Source organism: Carassius gibelio, chromosome B1 (assembly GCF_023724105.1).
Source record: "Carassius gibelio isolate Cgi1373 ecotype wild population from Czech Republic chromosome B1, carGib1.2-hapl.c, whole genome shotgun sequence".
NCBI lineage: Eukaryota > Metazoa > Chordata > Actinopteri > Cypriniformes > Cyprinidae > Carassius > Carassius gibelio.
The window spans coordinates 6,594,822-6,607,998 of record NC_068396.1 but is presented as its reverse complement, the minus strand read 5'-3'; the positions used below and the strand labels follow the sequence as shown (position 1 = coordinate 6,607,998).

General features: G+C 34.1%; 1 protein-coding gene across 1 annotated transcript in view; it reads right to left on the bottom strand.

Annotated features, from left to right (window-relative positions):
- LOC127948436 (receptor tyrosine-protein kinase erbB-4) overlaps positions 1-13,177 on the bottom strand; it is a 158,851-nt gene that overhangs the window by 62,173 nt on the left and 83,501 nt on the right. The window contains exon 2 of the mRNA XM_052544872.1: positions 5,382-5,533. Within this exon, the coding sequence (XP_052400832.1) occupies positions 5,382-5,533 (152 nt within the window). The remainder of the gene's footprint in view (positions 1-5,381; positions 5,534-13,177) is intronic.

The following is a 13,177-nucleotide window of genomic DNA, read 5'->3' as shown; positions in this document are numbered from 1 at the left end:
GATTGTTAAACAGCAGATAAAAAAATCACAATAATCCACAATTAATCCACACCACTCCATCAGTTTAAAACTTACGAAGAGAATGGTCAGGATCATTTTCTGCAATTTAAAAAAGGAAAAAAAAAAGGATACTATCAGGTAAGACAGAAAAAATGCAAAACATTAACATTGGTATTATTATTTACAATAACATGAATTGTCTGTGATTCATAAAGCATTGAAATCAGCAAACAACAAACAAACATGCAAAATCTTGCATGCATATAAAAAAAAAAAAAAAACTATATAATTATCAAAACATAAATACAACTTTTAAACACACTTAAATTGCTAATGCTGTAGCAATGAGTTAGTGAAGTGCACGCCTTAACAAATGAATCACTTAAAGCTCGCGGTAACACTCAGCTTTGCACTGAAACTGCCTGAAGCTCTCACAGTGACAGTGATAATGAGGCAGAGCTGTTAGCACATCACAGTGATTAATACTTCCTGCAGCAGTCCTACTCGTACTCTGGACATTATATCACTGAAAACCCTTCTTCTACATTATATTTCAGCGTGAAAATGCAGGATGTCTAAAATCGAAGAGCAGAAATACAGGAGTCAAGTGGCTTTTTGTCTCACTCACCAGCTAAATTACAGGCTCCATTTAAATTCACTTGTAAGTACACAAGTGGCCCTTACTGAGTCACACAGAAAACTATAGGAAGGGCACAAACAAATTTTTGATAATTTTATAAAAAGTAAAAAATACAGACCAAGTAAAAATAAAACATTACTGCATAGAGCATCAATACACACACACACACACACACACACACACACACATACACACACACACACACACACACACACACAAATCGCTTGCCATCTAGCATAGTTTTTCTTTCTTGGATTATGTATTTCCTTTTGATGCAGTAAGTTCAGGCAATGGAACATTTATTTATTTTTTCTTTTAAAATAGCTAACAGCTTTACATCACAATCATGATGGGACATTCTCATTCTAGAACATTTGATTGGGCCAAAACATGGATGCACATGAAAGTTCTGTTTTACAGGTAGAAAGACCGTAAATTTGAAATGTGCATACGAGTTGTCTCCGCTTTCAAAGGCATTAGAAGCAATAATAATTTGCTATATGATTCTATGAGATCCTTAACAGCAGTATTTGGTTATTTGAGTTCAAACAATACAATTTCATGACAGAAAAGAATCTGAAATAAATCAGCAGCATAAATAAAAGAACTCTCTGGAAGCTGAATTTAACTTTCAAATGTGAACATCCCTGAGGAAACCAGTGAACAGAACAATCAGCTCTCATATGGGCAAGTTTGATTAATGACCAATCAAAGTCCTGCCCACGTTCCGTACAGGAAGGCAATTTTATTTGAAAGGATTTTAATTTAAGTAAAACTGTTGAATCTTTAAGAGAATGGAAATAAAGTAGATTAAAGGCAACATTAAATGGTGTATGCAACCCATTTGTAATTTGAAATAGTTCTATATGAAACAGGACATTCATTGTAATTCAGGAGGTTTAGAGGGCTTGGTGATGTCAGCTAAATAAAAGTCATTTCAGACCTCAAATTAATACCTTTTTTTTTTGTTTTTTGTTTTTTTGAGAAAAGCATTTCTCGAAAGAAAAAATGCACAGATGAAATAAGATCAACATTTTTTATCAATTAAGTAAATATGTCCATTTTTATTTCATGTTGACTTTAAATGTGTCTAATATAAGTAAGCTAAATATTTATGCAGACAGAAAAACAAAACAAAACAAAGATGGTATCCACCTTATTCCTAAACGAGGAAGTAAGTCTATGGGCGATTGGGTAGATTAGCAGCTATAAGGAAATAACGAGAAGAATAAAACGGGCAGTAAATGGCAAAACTGTTTGCATTACAAACTAGTGTGTTCATAATTAAGATAATAAACTCAAATAATATGGTAAGACATACCAATATGCAATATCAATCAGCAAAATTTACGGTTTTGCACATAAAAAAAATAGCTGTAACCAATTGACAGGAATCAAGACCTATAAAATGTACAAACGGCCGAGCCTATTTATAGCAGAAGAATAAGGTGGATATGTTTTCATGTAACTTTTAAAATTAGATTCTAAAAAACATTTTATTACATCTTACAGTGTGATTATCTTCACAGAAGCTTCATTTCCAGAAAAACTATGATGCTTGTGTTGATGTAAAAACTAAATAATAATAATAATAATAATAATAATAATAATAATAATAATAATAATAATAATAATAATAATAATAATAATAATAATAAAAAGAATATCATCACTTTAATGAACATTATAAGCACATACACACACGAGCACTCCTAATTTGAATGTGCATTGAAATTCTCAGCAATCTAATTAAATGTCATGTTTCAACAGTTTTTGTGCAGTGATTCTACAAATCGTGAAGACTTTGATCCAATCTGTGAAAGAATAATCAAATTATTACTTATTCTCAAGTCACTCATTAACAGACCACCCCCCCCCCCCCCCCACACACACACCACAAAAAAGTACTCTTTCACTGCTAGGGCAAAACTGAAAGAAGTGGGGATATTTCAGAATATTTCAATTTTATTTTCAATTAAAAACAGACTGATCAAAAGACTGGATGTTGAAAAACATGTGTGGTTCATGTGGAGTTTTAGATATGTGACCATGATAACTACAAGGACTAACGAGGTATAAACACGTGAAATGTTGTCTGTTAAAACATTACTTTTTTTCTGTCACATTTAAAGAATTTAAACATAATATCACGATTCATATATCAACATTTATCTGTTAAAACCAGTATGTAGGTCCAGATATTGCATGCATATATTTGAAAAATCACTTTCAAAAACTATTTTTGTTTTTCAGTGCAGTTACCTCTATATAACCTTTATATTTTTGTTTAGAAAACAAGTGACAATATATTTTATTTTATTTTATTTTCCACATTATTCCGCAATTGCTGCTAACTTTATTAATTAGTGTTAAATTTTCTTTCATTTTTAGTTCTTGATGAATTTTGTTTAGGTTTCCACTAATAATATAACGTGCAACCAATATGTACAGCAATCTCTCTAAACCTCCCGTGTCCATTCCTCTGAGACTGTGGGCAGCAGCAGATTGTTTTATGCATGTAATACAGATATTTTCTCAAGACATTTTCAACTTCCTCACTACTGCCCGAAACCACTTCACTCTTCACAACCACCGTGGAGACTGGAGTGAATGACCCATGTAACAGAACAAGAGCCAGCCAGAACAACTGAAGCATTATTACACCGGAGTAAAGCCCCATTGTGCTGCAAATCCTGCTCGGTCTGCAAAAAAAAAAAAAAAAAAAAAAAAAAAAACTACACGACTGAACAACATCAACCCACACAGTTTACATTTTTCAGATATTTCAGTTGCAGACAGAGGCGATTGTGTCTGCGCTTACAAGGACATTGAGCTTGATGTGCCCACTCAGCTGGGATGTAACAATCAGGTGGATTGATGAGGCTTTAATGAGCTGTCAATCAAAGTTTCAATCAAACATTATAACCTACCACAGGATGCTATAATGCTCATTTTTTTCCCGTTAACAATTGTTTATTAAAATGTTCTTCTGGGAACAGTAGTATAGAACAAAAAGCAACTTTGCAAATTTAGAACCCATCCAAACACATCCCACCCCCTGGAAGACTTCAAAATAAAGAGAGAATAATAATAAAAAAGAATAAATAAACAAAATAAACAATAATGACAAAAATGAATTAAGTAATATTAATAAATAAGTAACAATAAAATACGTTTTACAAAAGATGACACAACATTAAAAGTTTAATGTTTTAAAGCCAAAAATTTACAGTTCTTAAATTAGATTCATGTATAAGTTCCATCGAGATAATACACAGTCCAGGTTCCATGATGCTACTTTATCATTTCTTATTACCATATAATAAGAAGAAATGTTTCTTGAGGAGCATACTAGCAAAATAGAATGATTTCTGAAGGATCATGTGACACTGAAGACTAGAGTAAAGAAGTAATAATTAAAATAGTAATAATAACCTTTTGAACAGACAATCTATGTATATCTTAAACTTGTAAAGCAATACACATCTCAACAGCCATGTATATGAGACAAGCGGACAAGGCAATACCAGAAAAAGTGCATGAATATTATATATTATGAAACTTGATACATTATTTGAGTTAGACTGCGTCTAAATATATGACACTTTTCTTAAAACAGCTTGTTGGAAACAAAAAAAATTACACAACTTTATTTCCTTAAAACTTTAAACTTGTGTTTTCCATCCTATTTTTCACTGATTAGGGATTTATTAAGGAGGATCCTGTAACTTGAGAGGGGTTTGATTTAATTAATTTTCCCCATCCCTGATGATCACTACACTACACTACTTTTAAGATAATCAAAGGAAATGAGCCCCTATTCTCTGCAGGTCCCAAAATTACCCTGATACTGTATGTAAGAGTGACATGAGACGAGAACAAAGATTAGAAAAGGTCTAAAAAAAAAAAAAAAAAACCGGGACAACAAAAGCATAGACCAAAGGTTTCCAACATTTTTGACTTTATATCATTTTAATTTTTAAGTTTAAATATATTAATAATAATAATTTTAGTACTTTTAAGCAATATTTCACCCCAAAATGAAACATTTTCATAATTGTTTCACTCTTGTATAGCTCCAATCCCTACTGTTGTGCACACAAAAATACATTGTGATTAATGTTGGTAACCAAGCAGCTGACGGTAGCCATTGACTTAGATAGTGTGTATAAAAAAATCAAAAATAAAATACTATGGAAGTCAGTGGCTATTGCCAACTGTCAGGTTACAAACATTCTTCAAAATGTCTTCTTCTTCAACAGTAGAAATAAACTTCTTTGCTGTCAGGTTTAAAACAACTCGAGAGTGAATAAATTGTCAGAACTTTCATTTTTAGTTGAACTATTACTTTAAGTCATCCTGTGGCTCCCTTGATACCAGAACAGGAAATAAACAAAAAAAATAATAAATAAGCTTTATTTATTTATTTCCAAGCAGAGATAAGTACCTTTTATAGCAGAAGAGTTTCTTTTATAGCATCCTTTGTGAACTTTTTTATTCAGTGGACAAAACATTTTGTGGGAAAAAAATGGGTTGTGAAATGACACAACCGAACATACTGAGCAGACTGCACAACTAAACCTACAGCCTCATTTTCATAGGCATCAAATTAAATATGCCATTTTACTCTGACAAAAATCTATAATTTGTCCATTAGAGGAGCCCTTCATCAAGCCCTTCCTTGATTGTACCCATAATGACATCCATAAAATGCTGTTAAAGAGCGCAATGATAATCTCACCTTGAGGAAAGACAGATTGCGGTTTCTTTCAATACTGGTGATCTCCAGATTACCCATGACCACCTCACAGTTCTCGTAGAACTTGCGAAGAGTTTTGTACTGCTGGTCCAAATCCGACAGCGTGCTGAGCTTGTTATCAGTGCCAGGACACACTATAGAGGAGAAAAAGAGAGAGAAAACTGGTAAGGATCATAAAAATAAAAGATGGATCAAAGCAAATAATTCCTTAATAATCTATAGTCTTGCATAAATAGTATACATTAAATAACTATGCAAGTCAACAAAAATTAGGCAGATGGGTGAGAAGGACAGGAAACCTTCCAAAGCAACATTAGCTTCTCTAAACAATGTGTGCAGTGTCCTAAGGCCAAAATCATAAATCTTTTCTCTCCATATGGATGCTCTAGCATCGCACATATTGTCTGAAAAGACACAGGTCATTACTTCAAGAAAGTAATTAGCCAAGTTAGTGAGCGAAGGTTCATGTGCGTTTACGCTTCTACTGACCTGCTTTTGCAACACTAAACATCTGCCATCCACAACAGCCAGATAAAAGAGGCATTTTCCACTTTTTCAATTAAAAAAGCCTGTGTGCTTGGCAACAGTGTTAACGTCAGCGTCTCTTTATTTTCGCCCAGCTGAGCACTGAGGGCTGTACGGCAGGTTTTAATGAAGGTTCTGATGAGTGATTGTTCCACTGATCCCGGAGACTAATCCTGGCTAGGAATCTCAGTGACCCCAGGCTTTATTTGTGCATCTCAACTCAGGTTGAAGTGACCCAGTACGATTCACTCTTAATGAAGGATATTGCATGGGGTTTCATATGAAAGGTAAAGAAGAGTGTAAAACTGCAAGATACAACAGGCTTTACATGCTTTGGATGGTGCAAAAACATTAAATGCTTACCGCTGTAAGCAAAATAGCTGCACTTTTATGCGTTTGCATTTTCTCACTTTACAGACTTAATAAAAATTCCACACAAATTACATTTTGGGAAATGATTGCAAATATAACTAAAACTAAAACACGGTTCTGATTTATAGCCAGTGGACCGGTGCATCTCTGGAACCCTAAATTTTCCCACATTGTTGCTTTAAACCAAGCTGGCAGTTCTTTTGCGTGCATCTGAACTCGACGATCTTTTTTTGGGTTGGTGTGTACTAGATCATCTCTTCTTCTGCTCTCTCCTACTACATTACCATGCGAGCCCAGTTTTGGATTGATTGCCTATGACTGACTGCATTCATCTGACTGCATGAACTGAGCCGTGACGGTTCCAGACGAACACATACACACGTAACTATTAGGGTTGCACAAAATCTGTCGTTTGGTAAAAAGTAACTAGAAATGTAATTTTTTCCCTACTTTTGCATGTTAATTGTGATTTTTTTTTTTTTTAGGCGTCCAGTGTACATTTCCAGCCTTTGTGTAGAACCAGTGGAGATCTATTGTTTGTGTGTGTGTGTGTGTGTGTGTGTGTGTGTGGGCTATTAGCGATGCTTTCCAGGGACAGTGATGAGTCTTGGCTGAAGGAGCTGTGAGGACTAACAGGCACAGGAACAGACAGGCCCCTTTAACCCAGGCAGAGATGTCAGACTTGACATGCAATTAAATACACCTATTTCCACCCATCAAACACCTTCCTGAGTCCAGCCTGAACCATCTGCTACATCAGCTGGCCCATGCCTGCCGTGTGTGTGAGTAGAAAGTACATGTCCACTGATTCATGTGAGAATGCTTATGTGTGTCTGTGTGAAACACATGGCCATTCGTTTCCTTTGGCAGGAAATACTCACTATGTCACTTCTGTATAAGTATACATGATTCTCGTGAATCAGTCTTAAAGTCTCTCTTAACCACTTTTACATTTCATGTTTTTGCGGTTGTTGATTATTAATATTAATTCATATAACAATTAACAAAATAAAAAAACATATTTTTATGAATTAACAACAAAATGTTTAAATTAAAACAATACTAAATATAAATATGCAATTATGTTGACAGCAATAATGGAGATCAATTTAATGCAAGTCAGCTATAGTGAACTCCTTATAATATTTATAACATTCATTGTAACTGTACTATAGCAATTATTCATTTGATTATTGTTCATGCTATTATTTGTTTAACATTTACATATATATATATATATATATATATATATATATATTAGGGGTGTAACGGTTCACAAAATTCACGGTTCGGTTCGATACGATTCACTGGTGTCACGGTTCGGTTCGGTACGGTTCGGTACGTTTTAGATACAGCAAAAAGAAAAATTGGCAGATAAATTTCCTTGATTTTTAAAAAATGTTTTATTTATTAAAACTAACAAAGTATGTTTTTTTTTTTTTTTTTTTTTTTTTTTACATTGAACAATGATGGAGCTATTCTTTACCCATATTCTATGGTGTTTTCTTAGCAGCATATTGTATAAACAAAAACAGCTCCTTATAAAAAATAAAAAAAATGAAAATGTCATATTGTTGTAGTAGTTATGAACACATAGAAAGATGTAACCTTTTATATGGAACTCTATAACTCTTTATATTGAGTGTGTTTTTACTCAATTGGTTCTCTATAGGGCTTATGTTTTTTGGAACAAAGCAGGAATTACTCTCTGGCTGAAATAGGCTCGTGAAGGAATATTGTAACGGGGCTCAATTACATTAAGCATGTTCTTAAAACCTGCGTTTTCCACTACAGAGTAAGGCGCTCGCTCACTCAGTACGCGCTGAAGGCTCGTTGGAAAATGGCCAAAGGGTCTTTTACACAGGACGCGGTATGCGCGGTGCTGGACCCTGGGCTCAGCGTTGCCCTTCAGATACAACGCGATTTGCGCTGCACCATACCAAGAGCAAAGTAGGTGGAGTTTTCAAAACTGCCCTTGCATACGTTCTATTTATAACAGTTCTTCTATCTAATAACGTGCAGGCCTGTTAATTGTATCGTACTGCTCAGGAAATTCCGACACAGTATAGTACTAGTCCATTTTGATTTCCGTGCTTGTTTGGATGCCCCGATCGATTGGTAAAGTGCACCCAAACACGAGACCTGTTGGTTATTGGAGGATTTTCTATTTCTGGTCTTTTAAACGCATTGGCCATTTTTTAAACGAGCCTTCAGCGCGTACTGAGTGAGCAAGCGCCTGACTGAGCAGCATAACATAAACATATAAGTTGGTGCTTTTTTCTTCTTCGGGGGTGTCAGGGGCGTTGCCTGTTACGTCGTTTGGGTTATTGGGCTACCTTGTTGAATGCATATCATTATATTTCACAATTCTTTTTTCCAAATATAATTAATTAGTCCAATGAACCGTTCGGTACATAGTGCGTACCGCGTACCGAACCGAAAGCCTCGTACCGAACGGTTCAATACGAATACGCGTATCGTTACACCCCTAATATATATATATATATATATATATATATATATATATATATATATATATATATATATTTAAAATATGTAAAATATATTATAAAATAATATTTAATATACAGTATTATTAATCATTAACAAAAATACAATAACATTTTATAAATACATATTTAAAAGCAATTTTAAATCAAGTCAAGGCAATAATAATAAGGGACAACTGAACCCTGGAGGGAAACTTCAAAATAAAATCTGGTAAATAAACAGAACACTCCTAATATGAATCATGCTATTTTAAGACAGTCTACAATTTTCAAAGAGTAATTCACATCATCAAATTACAATAGCATTTAGATAATGAACAAGAAAAAGGAACAAACTCATAATATATCCATTCATGATAATTATCATTAGTTTTACATTTCTACAAATGTAAAACTATTTCACCGATGTCCATGCTACGTTTCTCTGCATAAATCGTGATCGTATCCATGGGAGGGTCAGAGAACTCTCAGATTTCATGAAAAATATCTTAATTAGTGTTCCGAAGATGAAATGAATGAAATGAGAGTGAGTAATTAATGACAGAACTTTCATTTTTGTGTGAAACAACCCTTTAAAATACTGTAACATTAAGTTAAAGTACACTAAATTCGCAATAGACAGCATTTACAGGTGAATCGTGAGGTAAATCTAAGATTTGTCAAATCAAGTTAAGCTCTTAGTAGAGAAAAAATGTTTTATTGCAACTAAACTTGTTTTTATGTATTTATTTTTAGCAAACATGTAATAGATTTAAAACGATTTCAGTCAGTCAGGTCAATTTATTTTAAGCACATTTAGGAAATAAATGTATTATATTATGGATCCCTCTCATAACTTTAGTCTAAATGGATATGCACAGTTTTTATGTGTGTGTGTGTGTGTGTGTGTGTGTGTACATACCTACATACAAAACTGCCATTTGTGATTTCCCCCACACACAGAGACAGTAATTCCCCGCTGTGCGCAATGAGTCTTTTTCCTATTGTATTTAATGTTGTGGGCATGTCTGTCCCATGGACTCCTGGAATTTCTGCATGGAGTCGCTGCCAAGAGAAACAATATTAATTCGGCCTACTGCTGTGCTGCTCACGGAGGTCTCAACTAATTTATTTCACAGAAAGCAGAACGGCGGGCAAATAAGGACACCTTTTCTTTAATTTATTGTCATTTCTGTAATGACGCTGTTAGACCATGGAGATCAGGACCACGGGGGGTAGAGGATTGGGTGAATCCATATGCTTAGAGTGAGACACAAAAACTCAAGATGTAGAAGAAAATACTTCTACATCCATCAAGTTGACAATCGTCTTTTAAAAAAGAAGAAACGTTCATCTTGCTCATCTTATTGTGGGCAGTTACTATGAGCATACACTTTCAAGAGTTGTTTTGTTTCTTTTCTCTAAACTATGTTCAGAAATAAGCCCTAAAAGTTTTGTTTTGATTGTTACTAACGTATGTTGATGTCGCTGTCTAAAACTGGAATTTAAAAACTTGTTCTCTTTCTTATTTTTCTTTTTAACCCTGCATACAGTCAGAAATGTAAGTGACATTCAGAAATCACTGATGTCTGAGAGATCCATGAGTAAGGATGTGTATGACATTATTAAAAAGCCAGCTGAGCACCAAACCATTGGATTAGATTGATGGGCTGACAGATGAAAACATTACTGCTGATTTCATTATAATACCCCTCATCATCTACAGCTCAATCCTGATGGTACAACACATCTTCTCTTATTTTCTCACCAATGGCAAGCCTTTATTGAGCACCACACAAATGTCTGTGTCACCGTTGCGGTCACCACAAGTATACATTAACCATTACGTGCTTTGACTATGTGATCGGAAAGCATATGGACATATTTAGTGACTTGATATGAATCCATCACAAAACATCACAAAAAGTCTATGTATTGCATTTACTTGTGATCAGTAGAAAGATCTAATATAAGAAATTGCTTTAAATATAAAAAAAAAGTGGCGTCACCAATGTACAGTGAAGGAGTTCAATGGTACACTGATATTCATGGTATATAGTAATATGAATTAACATTATATAATATATTAATTTATATTCATATTAATATTAAATAATAGTACCATACTTCAAAGAATACATAGTATTATATTTTAATGCATGGTTTTTCCCTTCTGGAGCATCAGTGAGCATTTTAATTTGAATATTTCCAGACCTGTAAATCCAATTCATATTTTCTAATGTCCTAAAACATATAAAAATCCATTTCTGACATATGAAACAGGCCCGGATACAGTTGTTTTCATTCATGCTATTATATGTATAGCAATGAAAAAAAAAATAATAAAAAAAAATAAAAAATAAAAAAATAATAATAATAATTGTGTGTGTAAAATATATTATAACAATATAGTAATTAATGTATAAAAACATATAAAAATTACATTTTGAGTATATATAATATATAACAGGCCCAAATACAGTACATGTCACCATTTCTACAATGTGCAGTGACACAAATGTTTTCTGGCCTACTGTGGATCACTATAATCACTCTAATATAAAACATGTTTCATTTGATTGATTAGCTGGGGGTTTTTTTTTTCTCTCAGTGGGCAGCGAGGCATCACCTGCTGGTGAGACACAGGTGGAAGTGATTTGTATTAAGCAGACAGAGGATTTAATGACTCGTCCCATCCAATTTTCTGCCACTGTTCCTTCCTTCTAACCCTGAAAAGAGTTTTGCACTTAATGTAGCAGGAACAGCTCATGTCGCCTGATCCTGTAGACGGCACATAGATAAACAGCTTGAGAGAACATATGCTGATATTCTTGATGAATGCTGATGCATGAGCTGAGTATATTAAATAGAATGTATCGTCTTGAGAAGTTACAAGCAGTTACACTGTAAAAATGATTTTTCAACGTAAATAAAACAAAGATGAATGGAGAATGTTTTAAAAGCACAAAAAAACACAATTTCCTCTTCATAATTTCACTCAATGTTTATTTTTAATTATTTGTGGAATTAAATAGTGTCAGAGTTGTCACTATAAACTATTTAAAGGAATATGGTTTAATATGGAATTAAAGGAGTAGCACACTCAGAAATTTGGCTGAACCATCAGGCCATCCAAGATGTAGATGAGTTTGCTTCATCATCTGAATAGATTTGGAGAAATTTCCCTTTCCATTACTTGCTTAGCAATGGATTCTATGAGTGAAATGTGCACAGATCAATTATTACAAACGCAGCACTTCACAAGATTGATGGAGTGGACTGGAGTGGTGTGGATTATTGTGATCCTTTTGATAAAGAAACAAACTCATCTGCAATTTGGACGGCTTCAGCTGCTTTCCAGTTCCTTTTTATACCAAATTGTAAAAATGCAATGCTTAGTATGATTATGTGTCAAACTTTCAAACATTTATTTGATTTAAACGAGGCTGCATGCTTGCAATATTGTCATTTAGAGATAATTCAACACACAGCAATTAAATTAAATTGCACTATTAATTAGGGATGTCACAGGACACCCTTCTGCAGGAGTGCTATTTAGAGGAGCATTATGGTAAGTGAAGATATTCTTATTCTTGATCATCACTCAGCTTCTGTGTGGTTTTGATGGATTTTGAGTGTTATAGCATTTAATGAACAGTGTCTCGGAGCCGTTGCATGGACTGTGTTCTGAAATCAGACACAGATGTACACAGAACTCAAGCTGTGATGCCTCACAGTCACTGAAATTATTATTCATTCCATGCCGATCACCTTCGTAAAGGAATAGTATGTGCTTAGTTTTTCAATGAATCCCACACACATGGTATTTTGCCATACTAAATATACTGTAGTCAACCACATATGAAAATGGTAGATAAGGACACTCAACTATAAAACTCAGTTCAGCTATAAAACAGCTCTACAGAAGACAATATGGTTTTCTTCATTTTGAAATAATGCTATTGCGTACCGAAATACAGTACTTTGATTTTGAAATAAAGCTGATTTTATATCTTTCCTCCCACTGAGAACCTAAACATCTGATGAAAGTGCTATAAAGCACGTTTAGACAATCCTTTGAACATCAGGATCCTGCTTTGATTTTTAAATCCATTATGTCATTTAGTAGAAGATTAAGGCTATTGAGAACACAAAATGAAAACAAAGCAGTGACCATGATGCTTTACTTTCATGGCTTCTGTCTTTCTAAAAGAGGTTTTTTTTTTTTTTTCAGCAAATCACACATTATGGGCCCTATCTTGCACCCAGCGCAATTGACTTTGCACACCGACGCATGTGTCATTCCTATTTTGCACCCGCGCAAAGCGCGCTTTTCCCTCCACAGAAGCACGTCGCTAAACTAGTGAATGAACTTGCGCTCCCTGGGCGGTT